Source organism: Delphinapterus leucas, chromosome 21 (genome assembly GCF_059928025.1).
Source record: "Delphinapterus leucas isolate spDelLeu-1000000601 "Yukka" chromosome 21, BTC_Dleu_Yukka2, whole genome shotgun sequence".
Lineage (NCBI taxonomy): Eukaryota > Metazoa > Chordata > Mammalia > Artiodactyla > Monodontidae > Delphinapterus > Delphinapterus leucas.
The window spans coordinates 32,366,009-32,385,811 of record NC_143149.1 but is presented as its reverse complement, the minus strand read 5'-3'; the positions used below and the strand labels follow the sequence as shown (position 1 = coordinate 32,385,811).

Genomic DNA, 19,803 nt, shown 5'->3' with positions numbered 1-19,803 from the left:
TTTTGTTTTCTTTGGATAAACAGCCAGGAGTGAAATTGCTGGATCGTATGGTAGTCCTATTTTTAGTTTTCTGAGGAACCTCCATACTGTTTTCCACAGTGGCTCCACCAATTTACAAGAGCACCATACCGTGGAAAACACTCAGTTTTTTCTAACCTCAGGGTATCCCGCGCGTTGTCCCCTCCTGGCACTGGGCACACTTGGGCTGGGGATCTTGCCAGTGTTGCTAATGGAAGGGCTTTGGGTCAGCTGGCCCCTCTGTTTACCGGTAGTAACCTTGGTCCTGACCTTAACCTCCCTGGGCTCAGCTTCTCCATCCACACAACTACAATAGCATCTTCTACCTCAAGAGGCGCCTGCGACGGTTAAATGAGGTAACGAAATATGTCCTTCACCTAATAGGTACTCAGTGGGTTAATTCTTCCCAAACACACAGCTGTCCGGTGCCCCCCATGCTTCGGGGCAGGAGGGGTGGGAAAAGAGCATTTGGTGTCGTGTCTAAACTGCTATTTGAAGAGAGCATGAAGCTGGGCTCATGATACAGAACATCCATGTTGGGACAAGCAGTATCGCCAGCGGCTGTGACAATCTCTGTCACTGCTTCTGCAAGCCATTGCTCATCACTCAGCGTAATCCCTGGTGTCACCTCCCCCCCCCCCACACGCTCTTGACATCTGTCCCCGAAATGACCACGCGAAAAGGTGAGGGTGGTCCCGGAGCAGAATCTGGGAGCTTCCTCCGGCCTTGGGTGACATTCCCTAAAACACCGTCAGACAGGGGGATGAGGAAGACGTAGTAACAGATCCGCGTCTCAGCTTCACTCCGCCTCGCGGCTCCCGGCAGCAGCTGGAAGAGGCTGATGAGCTGGCATCTCAGGACACGCTGCAAGAGCTGGAAACATGCAGATCGGTGATGGGGCATAAATAGCCTCTGCTGAGCTCGCCCTGGCCGTCTCCGCCGGCCCCGGGGCCCACTCACCCGGGCGGTCGGGGAGACAAGAGGCAGGGCGGGAGCGCCATGCAGCGTGGAGCTCCTCACCTCGCCTGGACGTGTGCGCCTCCCGCCTGCCGCCGCAGGACGCGGCCCTCCACGCGCCCGCGCCGCGGGGCTCGGCCGCAGGGGCCTCGTCTCCGGAGATCGCTCCGCGTTACCTTTCGCGTCAGACGCGAGGATGAGGAGGAAATGAAGAGGCCCCACTAGCGGCTGGCGGGCGGGCGCCAGGGTACGCGCGCCGGAGCCCAGCCGAGCCGAGGCGAGCGGCGGGCGCCTGTATTTTTAGCCTGATGCCGCTTAACTTGCTGGCGCTCCGCGCGCAGCCGAGCAGATAACGGGGGAGGGGAGCCGGCCGCGGGCTCGGATTTCCGCGCCGGCGCCGGACGATGGCAGCGCGACCGCGCAGGTCGGGTCCAGACGCCGCGGTGAGTGCCAGGCCGGCCCGCGCCGGGCGGGGTCCCCGCCGCCGCGCCCCCTGCCGCGGGCTCGTCGGGCGCCGGCCACCAACTTTCCCGGCGCGGGCGCGGGCGGGGACGCGCGCCAGCCGCCCTACTGTTGCCTCACGTCCGCGGGCGCCGAGGCTTCTAGCGGGATCCAGAGGAAAATTCCTCTGGCCTGGAGGCCGCCGCCGCGGAGGGGCTGGTGCCGGGAGGCGGCCGGACCCGTGGCCGGGCGGCCGGGCGGGCGCGCGGAGGTGCCTGGAGGACAGTCCCGCGGGGCTGACTCTGCGGTGCGGGGCGACCGGCCGCCCCTCGCGGGGACCAACTCGGACCTGCGGGGATGCCCCGGCCTTGGCCTTGGCCAGAGAAGGGCCGCCTCGGGCGCCCGCGGCACGCCTGAGCCCTAGACCTTGGAAACACGAGCGCCCAGAGGTCCAGAGTCAGCGGGAAATGAATGGGGGTGAGAGGGAGCCGGGGGACCCCCCGGCGAGCTGTGCACTGTCCCCATTTTACTAATGGAATTGAGGTCTGGGAACTTGTGCGAGGCACAGCATCAAGTGGCGGAGCGGGGCTTCACGCCAGGTCTGTCCAACGTCAGGGTCCACTGTGGCTTTTCTCACATCCTGCATCACCCAGCCTCCCAGCATGAGGCTGGAAAAGCGCAGGAACGGTCGGGGTTTTCCCCAAGGCCTTGTACTTGTGCGGAGAGGTCATAAGAGGACCCGGGACTCTGGCTTACACATCTCGTTTCCTCAGTGACACCTTTAATAGCACAACTTCTGGAAAGAAACCTAATGAAAGCGCACACTGAGGCCCAGGGTTCACGTCTGTGTCTCTGTCGTCAGTAGCCTAATGCAGGGGCCACACAGGTGTGTGCGGGCGGGCACTGCCTGTTCTTTCTTGGAGGCCCGACGTGGGCTCCAAGGAACACCCGGGCGCTGGGTATGAAGGCACTCTCAGATGTGAAGGGCACCCCCCATATACAGGCCAAACACCGCCTGCTGTACTGGGTCTTCTGGATGTGCTGCAGCCCCTCAGGAAAAGGTCCAGAACCTCTACTGGGAGTTCTGACAGGGACTCTGCCTTTTGCCCAAGCAAGACCCTTTGGGAAGGAGATACTGTCTTATCACTGTTTACAGAAATTAATGAGAGCTCAGTTTCCATTCATCTTTTGAGATGAGATTTTGCACTGGGAGACCTTGAAAAAGTCAGTCATGATTTGTTCTGGGAAAACTGAGGCCATCTCAAGCCCCAGAGAAGGCGTGAGGAGGCCCTGGGTTCTCCCAACTGGTCTAAACCTAGACTCCACCTGGCTCCGGTGTTTCGGCAGCCTTCCCTGCCCCTGGGTGCAGGCTTGCTGACATTTAGCTCCCTGCTTCCGGCTCTCCCTCCCCGGACACTGGAGTCCCCTCTGCTACTTATCTATTGCTATATTCGTATCTGCCCCACTCAGGAAGTGCAAGTTTAATAATAGTCGGGCGTCTCAGGTAACCAAGGGTTCACCTCCCTTTTCTGATGAGCAGCCCTGATGAGAACTTGAGTCCCAAGAGGAATTCCATTCCCTTCCTTTCCCCTCTGCTTCCTTCCTCCTGAAGCGAGGGCTGAAGTGGGCACAGCCTCTGAGTGCTGAGAGGCGGAAGGCTCTCTCCAGCCAGAGCTGAACTGGAGTGGAATCTCTGGGCACTAGAACATGGCTAGTGAGGAAGCACTACTTAGATTCCTGCCCAGCCAGGATTCGCTGTGTGACCTCGGACAAGATGCTTAACGTCTCTGTGACTCGTTTACCTCATCTGTGAAGAGGAGACAATGAAAGTACCTGCCTCTGGAGATTATTGGGCGGAGCCAGTGAAGTCATTGGTGCAGAGGGCTTAACACATAGGCAGGGCTTTATAAAGGTGACTTGTTTCATTGTGAAAAGAAGTTCGGGGACATCACGTGGGTTAATCTGTAGGGATGTGGGCCGCGTATGCAATGAGATGTGTGCGACCCCTCCTCCCCTCAGTGCCGGCAGTTTCCTCAAGGGTAAAATTAGGTTAAAATAAAGCTCAAGATGAGGAAGGGGCAAAGGCGCAAGTGGGCAGCCTTGGTATGTGTGCTCACAGGGGTGACAGCTCTCGGTGGTGGTACAGGGTTTAGGGCCATCGTGGACTGATTTTTCTGGACGCAACGAGCAGCTTTCTTTAGCTCCTCTGGTCCCTCCACACAGAGAGGCCTCTCTCAGGCTGCCCTGCAGGGACGGGGCACTCAGGGAGGGCCAGAGACTCTGCTCCAATTTATCCTAGCGCTGAGATAGTCTGGTTCGTATTTTGTCATTATTGTTGTTTTGCTGGTTGGTATTTACTCAGGTAAATATTCTGAATGGAGCATATTGGATTCTTTTGACTGTCTTTCTGCCCTACTGGGTTACAGGCTGTTCCTAGACGCACCAGGAAACGGCACCTAGGACAGGTCATTAAGTTGCAGGAAACTGAGTTAGAGATTCAGCAGAACAAGATGGCAAGAGTGGGTCTCATATTCCAAAGAGGGCCATTTGCTCTGCAGCTGAAATATTCTCTGGCACCTAGGAGGTGCCCACTGCATGCCTGTGGAATGGATCACTTTCTAACTCTGTCACTTTGTTTTTCAAGTCACGAGGGCAGAGACCTATATTCAGGATTTTTACTCTCTCTCTTTGCCCTAGCAGGATTCTGGACTTGAAACAGGACCTCAGGAAATAAGTTGTAGAATTAAAACTGGGGGATACACAGTGGAATGACACCATTATTACCTACAATCCACCTGTAAGATACCCTGAGGATCCTACCTGGGTCCTGATGACTCTATGCCCAGAGAAGACTGAAAAGAAAATGAAAAAGCCTTAGCAATTGAACTTCACCTCTAACTATCTAGGTGACCTTAGCCGGTCACTTTATTTTTACCATCAGTTTTATCATCAGGGAAGGGAAGGCCTGGGACTGGATGATTCCTTCCTAGAGGCCTGTCTCGGCCTCAACACAGCAGGTCAGGGTCAGAGCCAGGACCTGCCGGGGACCCTTTCTCTGCCATAGATTCACTGTTTAATTGGGAAAGGCATGGGGGCCCTCCCAGCCCCTACACCTGTCATGGCTTTCTGGTCACCCTCAGGTTTGAAATCGCTGAGAATGCACCTCGGGGTCAAGGGCAGTAGGAAGGTTTTGGCTTGATTCAGGGAGTCCTGGGCTGAATCCCTGAGTGTTAACTAACACAGAACTTGGGCACGTTATTAACCTCTCCAAACCTCAATTTTGTCACCTCTAAAATGGACATAATCATTATACCTGCCTCACAGGTTGTGATCAGGATTGAAAGATAGAATTGATTGATATTAGTATTATAATTTCATGGTTCAGTTAGACACACAACAGAAACTATCGAGCCTTCTTCAGCCTCATCCAGATTGGGCTTCCCCAGCCCTCTGTGTATCTGCTTGTCTGTCCGTCATAAATGTTCTCCTTTGCTTCCTAGATTCGATGCTTTGAATAGTGACAGTGTCCTTAGTTGGTGTTGCCTCTATTTGTATCCACCATGCTTAGGTTTTCCTCCCACATCCTGTGACTGGGCTGCAGAAGACAGTTTGGACACGCGGGAGATGTGTCTCTCTCTAATGCTCTCATTTTGGGGAAATAATGTACTATATTTTTTTCCAGACAGCTGAGTCCAGACAGGCTTTCTGAACCAGCAGGCACAGACAGACATTTTCGGAGGGACTGAACCTTGAGCCTGATTTTTCTGGGAATCCAGCTCATGAGGAACCAACAGATTAATCCTCGCCTGAGGTGGCAGGGATGGGGGCACGGGGCAGCCCTCCGGTGTGAAGATCTGTAAGCCTGGAGAATCTTTCCTGCCCTGGATTAACTGTTTAATTGGTGAAGGTGTGCAGGCCTGCTTCGGTTTCATTGTAGGGCGCTGAGATTGTCAGCTGTAGACTTTGAATCTAACATGTTTAGGGACCATCATCCCTGTGACTGCTCTAACAGAGTACCACAAACTCGGTGGCTTAAAACAGGAGAAATATCTTCTCTCACAGTGTGGAGGCCAAAGGTCTGAATCAGGGTGTTAGCAGAGCCACGCTCCCTCCGGAGGCTCCAGGGGAGACTGTTCTTGACCGCTTCTAGCTTCTAGCTTCTAGCTTCTGCTGCTTGCCAGCTTCCTTGGCTCATGGCCACTTCACTCCGACCTCTCGTGTGTGTGTGTGTGTGTGTGTGTGTGTGTGTTCTTCTGTCTTTTGTACGGACACTTATCACTGGATTTAGGGCCAACCTAGGTAATCTAGGACAGTCTCATCTCAAGACCCATAACATAATTACATCTGCGAAGATGCTTTTTGCAAGTAAGGTCACATTCAGAGGCTCCAGGGGTTAGGGTGCAGGCGTATCTTGGGGGGCCACGGTTCAGCCCACTACAGCACGTTCTTGGACGAGGGGAGCATGGAAGGAGACAGAGCACCCCTGGGTGGATCTTCTGGAGGAACGGCATAAGCCCCCCAACCCTAACCTCCACCCACTTCACACGTGGCTTGTCACCTGACAGTTCTCACCTGTTAAACTCACCCAGAGTGCACACTGTGTGCAAGCACCGTGCTCCATGCTTGTGCTGATGTAATAATTATAGTCATGTATAATATTTCCTTTCAGCTTCACAGCCAGGCCTTGTCCCCCTCCCTCCCTGGCTTCCAGATAAGAACACAGGGGCAGAGGTACCTGCAGACTGTAGGGGCCCCCTAGATGCAGGGGAGCTGCTCAGAGCCCCTGCAGTTGTCTTCCATCCCCCCAGCTCTCACTCTCTGGCCATCATTCATCTCTAATACAAACCAATGTTCTGGGCAGGGTCTGGATGTGCCTGTAGGTGGCTGAGCCTCAGCATACAGACCCCAAGTGCTTTATTGTCATTCAGGAAAACTGGCGAGGGGCACCTGCCGGGTCAGGTGGCAGAGCCAGACTGCCTGCTGTGCCTCTTCCCTGCTGTGTGAACCTGCACAAGTCACTTGGGCTCTCTGGGCCTCCGTTCCCTCATCTGTAAAATAGGGACGGCAATAGTACTTACCTCTTGGGGATATTTTAAATGACGAAATGCATCTGTGTGTGTGTGTGTTGATACATATTATATGTCAAGTGCTGATAATGGTTCTGGGCACGTAGTAAGTGCTACGCGCTGTTTACTTAAAAACAAAACCACAGAATAGCACCAAAGAGCTTGCGTCTGGTTCCTGTGGTGCCTCCAGTTGTGACTCAGTGGGTGGGGCCGGGCAGTGTGCTTTGGGCTCCTTAGGAGGAAGGCGGAGCCCGTGGAAGCATCGAGGCAGTGAGACGCCAGGCCTGCTGAGTGGTCACTGGTGGAATGGGAACCCTCTCAAAGGCCGGCCCCTCCCGGGTGCTAGCCAAGATCGCTTGCTCATAAAAACACCAACAGGAAGGGAGGCTGAGCTCTAAAGGCTGCCCCGCACGTGGGCGGAGAGCGGTCTGTCCAGGGGCTCCAGGCCCGTACACGCCTGGGGACCATGGTGGGCACCTGAACAGGAGGGTGTGCTGGCTGCCGCCGTGACCTTGGCCCTTTTTCACAGCTCTGGGCTTGAATGGATCGTGAGATCTTTGTCACACAGACCCACTCACAGCTTCTCTTTCTCCTCACAGGCCGATGCTGCTACCAGCTTTCTGAGGGCAGCAAGATCAGGTAACTTGGACAAAGCTTTGGACCACCTGCGGAATGGGGTAGACATTAACACCTGTAATCAGGTAAGTGAGATGCAGGGTGCAGGCAGGCATGTGGTCTCTGAAGAGCGGCTCTTGCCTGGTGCCCTTTCCTGAAGGCTTGAATCTGCCTCTGTTCACCTTTTCCCAGTGGCCTCAAACATCCCTCGGGGCTCCCGCCCGCTGAAGGCCCTAACCCTGGAGTTTGTGGCCCTGCAGCGGCCCAGGGCCCCATAGAGAAGCGCTGGTGCCCGAACAGTGTGGGCTGCACCCAGCTCCATCCCCTGCGGCCTCTCCCCTTAGAAGTCTCCGGCTGGCCCCTGCTCAGTCTTAAAATCTGTGGCCTTTGAAAGTGGGCTGGAGGAAGGGCCTTTGAAGGATGCTGTGTCAGTGGTGCCGTTCATCTCCTTTGTCCACCAGCGGGCTTTGTGGGTGTGCTGCTGGGCTGAGAAGGAAACGGTGCTGAGGACTTGCTCTGTCCTGTGCTGACAGAGACCGAGAAGGAGTGCGGCTGAAAGGGCTTCTCTGGATGCTTCTGGTGCTGAGTGACAGGGCTTGGTTTGGAGAGGGGGAGGGGACTGAAAGTGTGCGGGATGGATTGGAAGACAGAGAGTCAGGTTTGGGGCCAGAAATCTAGGCACTGACTGAATAGAGAGCATCTTACTCCCAAGGAGGAGGACAGGGGTGTGGCCAGGGCTGTGGATGGATGACTTTTGTTGTGTTTGTTTGTTTCTGCCAGTTGTTCACGTACACAGCTGATTCCGTTTCTGATTGAGAAGCAAGTTACCAATTGTGACTTTTTAAAAAATCATCTTAACCATTAAAAAAATTGTTCTTAATTGTGGTGAAAAGCACATAACATAGAATCGACCATCTTAAGCGTTTGTAAGTGTACAGTTCCGTGGCCTTAAGTACATCCACACTCCATCCCCAGGGCTCTTTTCATCTCATAAAACTGAGACTCTGCACCCATTAATCAGCAGCTCGCCCTTCCCTCCTCTCCAGCCCCTGGAGACCACCAACCTCCTGTCTGCCTCTAGGAATCTGATTGCTCCAGGTACCTCACGCATAACAGTGGACTCATGCAGTGTATGTCTTTTGTAACTGGCTTATTTCACGGAGCACGGTGTCCTCAGGGTCCATCCGTGTTGTGCTGGACTGGATGACTTTTACAAGCCAGCGGGGGAAATACCAGGAATGCAGTTTAACTTTTACGCTGGCGGCATGCCTCTGGCCCCGGCCCCTCAGCTTCACTTTCCTGGCCCTCATCCTACTTAAGGTGTACAGTACCCTGTGCCAAGACTCCTTTTGGATCCAGTTGGTCTTCTGTGGTCTAAATCCACAGCTGGAAGATCAGAGAGGATGGGGCGGGGGGGGTGGTGTGATGGGAAACAAGTAGGTGTGTGATATGAAGGAGCAGCCATGGCCGTGAACTTCAGAGGGGAGACAGGCGTGTGGACCGACTTGGGGGTGCAAACTAGATGGGGAGAAGCAAAGCCCCCTTCTGTCATCCCTCCACCCAAATATCCCAGCCTGTGCGCGTCCACAGGCCTGAGGACATTCGAGGTGATTCTAAGTAAACACACAGCCCTAAAGGTCGCCTTTGGAGAGGTTGACACTCTGGACCCATTTCTTTCATGGGGAGAGACAGTAGGAGCAAAGTCTGGGGGCCAAGGGAGAGTCCTGAGATCAGAGGGCTCAGGAGAGGGGCTGTGTGAGTTGTCCTTGTGGTGTCGCCAACCACCCCCCAGCCCCGTGGGGACACCCGCGGATGCATTTCTGGGCGGCAGGGATGCGAGTTCTGGCTTCCTTTGTTCAGGCCCAGAAACCCAGCTGAGTGTCCGCAGTGCGCCCACTTGAGACGCACCAGCCCCTCAGAGGCCTTCCAAGGGTTAAGACGCCAGCACTCAAAGGAGCCACTTAGCAGAAATGGGGGCAACCGCATGTCCCTAAGCCCTGAGCCAGAGCTGATTTTCCGTGTGAAATTGGAAGATTCTGATGACACCGGGAGGGGCTCGGTCCTGATCGGGCTGCTGGTGGTGAGGCCCCGGCGTGTGGATGGCCTGTCCCTCTGCCGTTGCTCCTCTAAGGCACCTCCTCGGTTCATCTCAGGCTCCACGAGCATGAGGCAATATTTGCACTTCATGGACACGCTTTCCGATGGGCTTAGCGCCAGAGGAAACTGCTAACTGCTGCAGGCGAGGAAATGATGTGGGGGGCGGGTGTGTGAAAGGAGGGCTCCCCGTGGTGCACAGCCCCTCCTACTGGTTTAGCCCCGCGGCTCCTTCACCCCCTCCCCCAGATCTGGGCCCCGCTGCTCTTTGTCTTGTGCTGCCGCAGGGGCAGAGCTGCAGACCCGCCCAGGAGTGCCAGCGTCGCTGGAGCCTCCTTCTGTTGTTAACGGGTGATTTGGCTTTTGCTCTGAGTGGAGTGTGTTGGGCGGGGGAGGGGGGAGAGGACTGAACGGTGGGGCGCAGCGGGGCCAGAACTGGAACCTCGGTTAACCTCAGCACACCATCCGGGCAACGCCCTTGCCCTGTGATGCGCACAGACCCGTCCTCCTAACGGGATGAGAGCTTCTTCTTTTTAAAGCGCGCATTCACTGTTTTGAGAAGATAAAAACAGGCTCTTGTCCTGGGGTCATGGCTCCAGAATTTGCTTTTGCTTGAATCTTTGGAGCCAGTGGACCATGATAGCAGTAATACGGCAAATGCTGATCCTTATATAAGCAACACGCTTTCAAAGAGTATGTCTCGTGGAAAGAATAGGAGTTGTTTGCCATACTCAGAAATAATTACGCTAAGTAGTGTGAAAAGAGGCTTATTTAAGAGACATCTGAATATTCAGGGCAGCTTTCTTATTGCATAGATTATGTCTACTGATTTTGATCGCCATGATTATAGTTATAGAAAAGAACAAGTCCACACGCAAGGACACATGTCTACATGTGCCTACGCCAGTATCTTTCCATGAATACCTGCGTCTTTCATTGATCCAAGCATTTTTCCACCTTCAGACCCGGGTAACCAGTGTCTTCCTGGATACCTCCTCACGTGTAGAGCTGGGCTTTAGGAATTTAGTGGTTAAAAAAAGAAAAAAGCCATCATCCTCATCGTCTCTGAACTATAGTCTACTGGCTGTGAGAGCTGTTAAATCAAGTAATCACGCAAATGGATCTGCAGACCAAACTATGTTAGGAGCCATGAGGAAAGGCAGGGGGTGTTAGGAGAATGTGTAAGAAAGATGTGGGGTAGGGCTGGAGGTCAGAGAAGACTCCTAGAACAGGAGATACTGAGCTGAGGGGTGAGATGAGGTTAATGAGGGAGGGGAGGGAAGAACATTCCAGAGGCAGAGAAAAGCCTGGAGAGTTTAGTGGCAGCCAGAACGGCTGCAGGTGGAGAGAACAGGGACCAGATGAGGCTGGAGAGGTGACCTCAGGGCTGTGCTGGACCGGAGAGGCAGGGGCAATGATCAACAGCGGCCAACAAAGGGGTCAGCGTGCCCCAGGGCCCGAGCCCTGTGTGTGTGCATCACGAGTGTGGGCACGTGTGCGCCACTGTTTCCTGCCAAGCCCCACGTTGACCCTCTGGTTGCCGAGTGAGGAGAAGGGTCTTGGGGAGGGACAAGAACGGCAGGAGTAGGGGGACTGACCAAGAAGGATGGAGGGATTTCAGCCTTTGACCACCTGCACAGCTGCATCCGTGTGTCCTGGTAGAGCATCCACCCCGCTTGGAGACCCGGTTAAGGATTCTGCTCTTTATCCTAAGAGCCGAGGGGAGCGACCACAGATTCAAGCACAGGAGTGACAAGGCCGCAGGTGCCCACTGTGAGCACGACAGGTGGAAGGGCCCACAGGTGGATACAGGGAAACCAGTTATAACAGCGGTCCCCAACCTTTTTGGCACCAGGGACCGGTTTCGTGGAAGACAGTTTTTCCACGGATGGCGGTTCAGGTGGTAATGCGAGCGACAGGGAGCGTCTGTGCAGCCCAGTTCCTAATAGGCCGTGAACCAGTAGTGCTCCGCGCCCGGGGGTGGGGGACCCCTGGGTTATAAGATGACAGCAGTAGTGCAGGAGAGACACGTCGGAGGCCTGGATCAGGGTCGTGGCCATGGGGATGGATGAGTTGGAAGGGGCTGGGAGAGGGGAAGGAGGCTTCAGCAGGGACTCTGCTGAAGGGTGTCTGGCTTGTGCGGGCCGTGGAGGCTGGCACCGCTCACGGACAGAAGAAGCGGGAGCAGCCTCGGTGTGTGCAGGGCTGGGCGGGCATCCTCTTAGGGAGTCTTTGAGGAATCCAGTGAAATATACAGTAAGCAGTTGCTGTATTTGAGCCTGGGACTCAGATAAGAGGTCCAACCCAAAGAGAGATATTTGGAAGCCGCTCAGCACTCAAGGAAGTGGAACGCTGGCGTTGGCGCATGAGAACAGGGCCGAGAGGTGTGTTGAATCTAATCCCCCAGTGTCTTCATGGGGCTCATTTCACACGTATTTATTAAACACCTTGTTTGTGCCAGGTATCAGGCACTGAGCAAGATAGACAAAAGAGACAAAAGTCTGTGCCCTCGTGACGTTTATCGCTGGTGAAGGAGACAGAGAGTTAGCAAGAAAAGGAACAGATATATAACATCAGCTAATGAGACATCCCATGAAGGAGGGAGGGAAAGGGGCCTCATCTAGAGGGTAGTTAAGGCAGGCCTCTCTAAGGGGATGATTTAAAAAGAAGTAAGGGAGAACCATGTGCTTTCTGGAGGTGAGTGTTCCTGGAGGAGGGGATATGCTAAGGTCCTGGGGCAGAGGTGAGCTTGGTTTGTTTGGGGAAGAACAGGAACAGTGTGGCTGCAGTGGAAGGATGGAAGGGAGGCATGGTAGGCGGGGAGGTGGGAGAAATTGCTGGGGCGGAATCTTGAAGGGCTTTCAGGCCTCGGTGAGGATTTGGATTTTGCTTCAAGGGTGATGGGACGCCTCTGGAAGGTACTCCATCTAACTTAGGTATTTAAGAGATCGCCCTGGCTGCTGTGTGGAGAATCGACTTGGGGCACAGGGACAGAAGCGGGGAGACTTGGGGGGGAAGCTGAGGCAGGGGCCCAGGCAGAATCCCGAGGGGGCTCTGAATAAGGCGGGAGAAGGTTGGGAGCGAAGCCCAGGGACTTGCCCGCACCAGGCTCACGGGTTGTCGCCCTGGCTGTGTCGGTCTCAGCACACACGGCACAGGGCATCTGGGGGCCAGGGGCCCTGACTCAGCCTGGGGCCGTGTCATTCTCGCACATGGCGGTGGGCTGGTTGGGTCATGTCTCAGCTCAAAAGCCATTGTGAAGACACAGTTGTCCCCAGGGCCTGAAGCAATGTCCGCTGTCGTCACCCCGATCCCCTCACAGCTCGGCCGTGTCCGACCGTAGAGCATAGCAAAGTCGTCTTATCTGTCGTAGTAGATGCTAAGCGACCTGGTGGCGAAGCCCATGGCTGCCTCTGACCCTCAACACCCAGCACACGACGTGTCATATGGTCGATACTGGCTTGAATAAATGGCTCCATAATTAGACACATACTAACAGCAGCCTCATGTGTCCAATTTCCAGAATTATTGCTAGATTACTTATATCAAATTAAAATATTTTATTATGGAGGCCATAGCAAGAGAAAAACATACTCTCTGGGATGCACTCATAGACCTTACGTGCTTAGCAGTTAGCCCAATAAAAAGAGAACGAGAGGAGAGCAAGTCAAGAGCCTCTGTTCTCCCGAATTCCTAGAATTGCTGGGTCTACATGGGGCTCCACTGGGAACGGCCAGCTCTAACTCCAGGGGCGAAAAGCCTCACTATTTTAGGTTTCTGCTCTGTTCTTATGACGCTCACAAACCCTGGCTCATTGGCCTTCCTGATAGGAATAAAGGAAATTTCACTCCGACAGGAGAAGCCTTGTCTGCAGCGCTGGCATAAGGCAAAGAGTTAGAAGAAGGGTTTTCTGGAGCATCCCAGGCAGCCTCCATCCCCTTAGCCTGTCTTATTCTTCTCCATGGTACTTACTGTTGCCTGACTTGCTATGCGTCTGTGTCTTACTCTCTGTCTTCCCTGCTACAGTGGAGGCACCTCGAAGGGAGAGGACTTTGCTTTATTCAGCGCTCCTTGTCAGGATTCTGACTTGCACGTAGTAGGTGCTCATAAAATCAGTCAGTAGCTCTCCAGTCTGCTGTAACCACTAATGATGAAACCTTATTTATTTGACGCCTAGCCCATGTAGGAACTCCATCTAAGCACTGCCACTTTTTCTTTTTGAGTTTTTAAAATTTATTTATTTATTTTAAAAATTTTATTGAAATATAGTTGATTTACAATGTTGTGTTTGTTTCAGGTGTACAGCAAAGTGATTTAGTTATACATGTATATATTCTTTTTTATACTCTCTTCCATGATAGTTTATTATAAGATACTGAGTATAGTTCCCTGTGCTACACAGCAGGACCTTGTTCCTTACCCGTTCTCTATACCATAGTTCTATAAACATGTACTGAGCACTTAGAACACCCCCAGGACCTTGGGAAACACTAAATTCAACCATTCCTTGCTCTCAAAGAACTTGGAGGCCAGTAAAGAAGTCCAGCTTGTAAATAGAAGGTTACAAATCCAGCGCCATCCAGAATGAGGCTGTCCTCATTCACTTATTCATTCACTCAACACATTTCTTGAGCTGCTCCTCTAAGCCACGTGCGAGCCACTCACAGTGAGTGCTCTGCTATCACTTCTAGTCTGGGGGTGGTGGCTGCGGTGAGTCAGAGAAAGCCCTGGAAGGAAGAGTGGGAGTTTGCCAGGGAAATTGGGAACGGGGAACTGCAGTGGGAAGGAGCGGACTCTGCAGAGGCAGGGGTGGCCAAGGGCACAGGCAGCGGGGAGGTCGGTGAGCTTGGGGTACATGAAATGTAAGAGGGGAGGATGGGGCGATCAGGAGGGTGCACCTGGATCAGGGCCAGTATGCAGGCTGTTAGTCTTCTCTGGCATCATCTTTTTTTTTTTTTTTCCACCGCACTGCTCAGCACGCGGGATCTTCGTTCCCTGACCAGAGATCGAACCCAGGCCCCCCTGCAGTGGAAGTCGGAGTCGTAACCACTGGACCACCGGGGAAGTCCCCTCTGGCATCCTCTTTTGCTTAGGAACTGCTGACAGGCGTAGAGGTCATGTTCAACTACATTGTTCCCTAATTCTACCTGCACCCCCCAGCTCACACAGAAAGCCTCTCAATACATGGTATACCATATGATCACATGGTAGCATTAAGGCTTCTGGAAAGGTGCTGTTTGTCGCAGCTCTGGAAGAGTGAAGAAGCAAGGGGAAGGGTGTGTGATTGCAGCCCCCCCCATGTGGGAGAGTGGTGGTCCGGGGTGTGCAGGTGTACAAGGGGAACACTAGACGCCCCAGAGCCTGGTTCCAGGGACTCTTCTGGAGCTCCGGTTCCTGCTAGAAAAGGTACTAGTGAAAAAGACAGAACCTGAAAACCTCCTTCCCCTGAATTATTTTAAATAGGTAAATGACTTCTGCATCGTGGCAGAAATGAGCTATTTGGGGTTCCTCTTGCTAATTACAGTGGCTAATTTATAGTTGGAAAGGAAGTTGATTGCTTGACATGAATCAGAGTGACCCACGGTGTTTTAAGAATCACGGATTTCAGTTCTCTGGTGTCTCTGCTTTCCCAAGCCCTTCCAGGCATGGCCGCTTTGAAGGCTCACATCACCCCTGTGGAGTGGATAGAGCAGGTGCTTGATAAGTGAGGTCGGTGAAGAGGCAAAGAGTCTTCCTGAGCTGGAGCCAGGGCCTCCCAACCCCTAGCCTGGCCTCTGTGCACCGAACCCCGTGGACAGGCTGACTGGTTTTATTTTCATTTCCCTTCCCTCTTGGTGAAGGGAGAGTTAACTGACTGCTTCAGGTATATAAAAATGTCCAGTTGTAGCAACAACGGGGACATCTCTGGGATCCGAGGGACTAGAAAGAGTGATAGCATCGTCAGGAAGGATCTGGAACATATTACAAGGAAAGCACACCCTCCAAAGTCCACTTTATGGTTTGATTGCTGTGAATTTACAACGTGAAGACTAGATGTGGCATTCTTAGTCTCGAGAGACTAAGAAGAAAGATAGCTCTGTGTGTGTGTCAGGTTGCATGTGTGTGAATTCAGTTCCGTCAACTCTTAGGGAACACACGGTGTGTGCCAGGCCCGTTTTTGTCATTTGTGACAACCATGTCCCTGAGTGTGTTTTGAGATTTTTCATTTAACAGCAAAATGAATGCAGGGTGGTTGTTGAAAAATTCACACTTTACAGAAATACAGAAAGTCAGTCTTCTGTTAGTCTTCCCTTCTGCTCCCAACCCCCCCAAATCACTGTGAACAGTTTGGCAGGAGTCTTGTCGTATGTGTTTCTGCATCTCTATGTGCAAAAACACATATGTTTTTTTTTATTGCAGTAAAATTGCTTTACAATGTTGTGTTAGTTTCTGCTGTACAGTGAAGTGAATCAGCTCTATGTATACCTATATCCCCTCCCTCTTGGACCTCCCTCCCATCCCCCATCCCACCCATCTAGGTCATCACAGAGCACCGAGCTGAGCTCCCTGTGCTATACAGCAGGTTCCGACTAGCTATCTATTTTACACATGGTAGTGTATTTACGTCAAACCTCATCTCCCAATTCGTCCCGCCCTCCCCTATTTTAGTTGTCTTCTGAGAGTGCGTGCGTGCACTGATTCTGGAATTACGGAATTAAGAGAAGCAGGCCTGTCATTTTGAAGATTGACAGGCTGAGGCCTGGCAGGTGAAGTGACATGTCTAGACATCAGGAGGACAGTGTAGAGGCCCTCGTCCCGTGTCCGACGTTCTTGCCTCTAAACCCCACTGCCCTGCTTCTGAAGAGCTGGTTCCTTTTATCCTGTTAAAGGAATGCTGAGATCTCGGATGTGGATTCTCTTTCTAGTCCACAGGAGATATTCTTAGCTGCTGAGCTGAATTTTCGAGTCCCGTTAGTCCCGTTGTCTCATTAACCTGAGCTCACACTTTCCTCTGTGTCCCCAAGGGCCTCCAGCCCCTGCGGCCGCTGGGCTGCTGAGCACAAGGAAGCTGCCCAGGTGTGTACGGAGAGGAGAGGGAAGGGGACCGGGTCGAGGCATCTCCTCCCGGAGCTCCCAAAGAGGTGTGGGTTTCTGGTTTTTTCTTTCTTTTCTTTTTTTCTTAAGATAATGAAAGCATTCACGTGTTTTTCTCCTTGCGAGTATCCGGTAACCTCTAAATCATAAGCTCTGCCTGGGTAAGGAGGTAAACTTCGACTGTAATAGAGCAGAGCAGGGGCACGTGCAGAGCTGGTCCTGTGCCTTTCCCTCTGACTGTACGCCTTCCTCTCCGTTTCTGAGCTGCTTCTACCTTCCCTGGCCCTGGACCGGAGACAGGATGGCAAAGGAGATGAGGGTTGATTTCCCGCCAGGGTGACAGCAATTGCTTCAGCTCTTTCTGGCTTCCGATGTGTTAGACCCAGGGTCATATATTTTTAGCAGACCTTTCCCACCAAGCGGTCTCCAGGGAGCCACGTGATAGCCGGGTCAGGAGGAGGCTGCGGTGAGGTGTGTGGGGGCCCTGCCCTGTCCTCCTGTCCGCTGGTTCCCACGTGGGGCTTCGGCTGCTCTCTGGGGTTTCCAGCCTAGAACGGTCTTCTCAACTCCGGTAAAGGTCGCCCCTCGCGGGGCCTGTAAAATAGGAGGGATGTGCGTGCTCAGCCTCTCACTCTGGCTTTGATCCTTACACGCGCGGGAACCGCCACGGGCTGCCCATCCTCTCCCACCAGAGCCAGAGCCCAGAGTAATGCAGAGCTCTGCGTCCGCTTCTCTGACAACCTCTTCTACCCCTCCCACACGGCTCCTTCCTACCCCCCACTTTCTTTTTTAAAATTGTAACATTTCAAACCTATAGAAAATTTGCAAGAACTGTACAAAGAATCCCCACATCTCCCTCACCCAGATTCTCTGCGACCTTTCCTCTCTATTGATCTGTAATATGTACTACAGATGATGGAGTTCCCCGTCACCCCTAAAGAGCCGGTGCGTACCACCCAGTAGTCAGGACACTTTCCCACATGACACAGAGTCTCTCCAAGAAGCCCCTCTGGGATCACTTGTCATGTCTTATCGGCCTCCTTCAACCTGGAATGCTTCCTCAGCCTTGGCCTGTGTTCTACTCTTTTTGACTGTCTTCCGTTTCCTGGTGACCAGGCAGAGGCAGAGCATTCCTAGCAGGATCCCATAGAAATCAGGCTCCCTTTCCACTCCAAGGATGTTAGCCTTGATCACCTGCTGAAGTTGGTGTCTGCCAAGTTTTTCTACTGTGATATCATCAATTTTTCCCTCTGATCAGTATTTTCTTGGGGAGGAATATTCCTATGTAATGCCCATATCCTGTCCCTCATCAAACTCCCAGCCACCATTCCTGGCACATACACGGATGACCTCTGCCTGCATCACTACCACTATGGTGGTTCCAAGGAGTGATTCTCCATCTCCATCATTTCTTCTACGTTTACTAGCTGGCATTCCACTGAAGGATAAGCTTTCCCTTCTCCCTCATTGATTTGTTTTTTATTCATTATTTACTTATAATGAGTCTCTTCAGACTCATGGATTCCTGTTTTATTTGATGGGTTGTAATCTGATACTCTCATGACTTATTTTGATGTTCAGATCTAAACCAGGCCATTGGGAGCCCTTTCAATAAGCGGGCTTCTGTGTTATGTGACGTGTTTGCATCATTCTTGATTTCCTTACTTTCTGGCATAAGTTATCCCAGTGGCATTTTGTACTTGCCCTGCCCCAGCCCTGGATCAGCTACTTTTCCAAGGCCCCCTGTTTCCTTTTAGTGGAGGCTGGTATGTAGACACCAAAATCTGATCACTCGGTGTGCCCACTGCTACTGCTAGTCATGTGTGTACACACATCTGTAACTATTTCTACATCTATCTGTGTATGTGTATTTTTAAAAACCCATGGGATCAAGCCAATACTGGTCCAAGACCTCAGGGTTCTTCCTAGCCTTTCCTCTTTCCAGGTTTTAAATCCCTTCAGACAGTGAGAAATCTGACTTCCACGGATTCGCATCATCCTTAACATGTTTGTTTATTCGCTCGATATGCCAACCTCCCAAGCACTCCAGAGCGGCCCCCTCCTCCCTCTCAGATGCCTCTGCAGGGCACCCCTCCGGTTCCCTGTCCTGCTTCCTCAGATGCCAGCATCTTCCAGCTGGGAGGTGAGGGACGGGAACAAGAAGAGAAGGGAAGATGGGAGAACCCCTGTTCCCTTTTGATTTCATTTCTGTTTGGGCTGAAAATTTAATGCAGGCAATTTGAGGAGAGGACCCAAGATTTATATTGTTGTAGCAGTTTCTTTGCCAACAGCTTCATTCATGCCCTCATGTCGTTGAGCCCAGAGTGACAGTCGCTCCGTCTTTCCTTTCCCGTCACCTTTGTTGCTCGTCTTTCCCTCTGTCTTTGGTTTCCATGGTCTCTGCCTTTCCTTCTTCCCTCCCTCTTTCTCTCTTTCTCATCAATTTCAGGATTCGGAGTCGGGATGGCAACCATTTCAGTCCTTTTCTCTCTCCATAGCCCTGTTTAGATTCTTATTTCCTACTCTGTTTCAGGGCTGCAGACCCAGAAATACGTAGTGTCAGTGATCGTGCCCCACAGATAGGAACCAATAATAGAGCAAAGCTAGAGCTCATGAATGTACAGGCGGGTTGTTATTCGGGGAATTAAGCTTCTGTAACATAGAGTATAATACTCATCTTCCCTGGACAGACGTAACAAGCTACTAGAGGATCCGGACTGGATGGGAAAGTAGCATATAAAATATAAGATCTAGGTGCATGATCCTCTGTGTATACATCCTTGTCCTTTATGGGTGAGACCTTCACTCCTGGCTGACTGCCTGGGTAAAGTGGGTGTGGCCTGAAGGCAAGTTACCTAGAAACTCCTCCCCCACTGCATCTTGTTCCCCTCTGGGGCCCTCGGCTTCTTGGCCTTCTCTGCCGCTGCTGCTCTGGCTTATTCTTCCAGGACTCCACTCCTTTCCTTCCCCATCGAAGCCTCCCCTGCCCAAGGCTCCATAACCTCTGATAATAGGGCAGCCAATTAATCTGCTAAGCAGAGCCAATAACAGGGTAGTAGGTGCTTATGAATAAAAAGGCCATGCTTCCCAGCTGCTACAGGAACACACACTGCTTAGCTCAAAGAAAGGGCGTAGGGCCTGGAATCATGAGGTTCAGGGGCTGTGGGGTGGCAGGGGCAGGTGGGCAGGAGGGTCCTCAGGACACAGCCTGAGGCTGCTCCAGGACCACCTGTGTGTGTGTGCGTGAAATCACCGGGTGTGAGAAAAGGAGTGGAACGGAGCGTGTCCACACGAGAACGCCAGCAGCAGCCTCGGAGGTGTTCTTGGAGTTTTCAAAGAGGCAGAGGATCTCCGGACACCAAGGCCTCTAGGTTTGAAATCGTCCTCTGCTCTGGACAGGATGAGAGTTTAATTTCCTGTGACACGTCTACTGGATTTGTACATTGAGAAATCAATTAGTGTAATTGGGGCAATCGGAGACGTGAAACAGAGGGATCATTTACTGAGAACAAGTGTCTGGAATTGTCTATTTTGCCAG

At 52.6% G+C, this 19,803-nt stretch overlaps 1 protein-coding gene across 3 annotated transcripts in view; it reads left to right on the top strand.

Annotated features, from left to right (window-relative positions):
- Positions 1–756: 756 nt before the first annotated feature.
- Positions 757–19,803, top strand: part of ANK1 (ankyrin 1) — a 97,303-nt gene continuing 78,256 nt past the window's right edge. For 2 of the 3 annotated variants that reach the window (XM_089903788.1, XM_089903786.1), the window contains exons 1-2: positions 757–1,418; positions 7,082–7,183. In XM_089903788.1, coding sequence (XP_089759914.1) covers positions 1,380–1,418; positions 7,082–7,183 — 141 coding nt within the window. In that variant the 5' untranslated portion in view covers positions 757–1,379. Of the gene's footprint in view, positions 1,419–6,709; positions 6,952–7,081; positions 7,184–19,803 lie in introns of those variants that run through there. The other variant, XM_089903787.1, reaches the window with a different exon arrangement.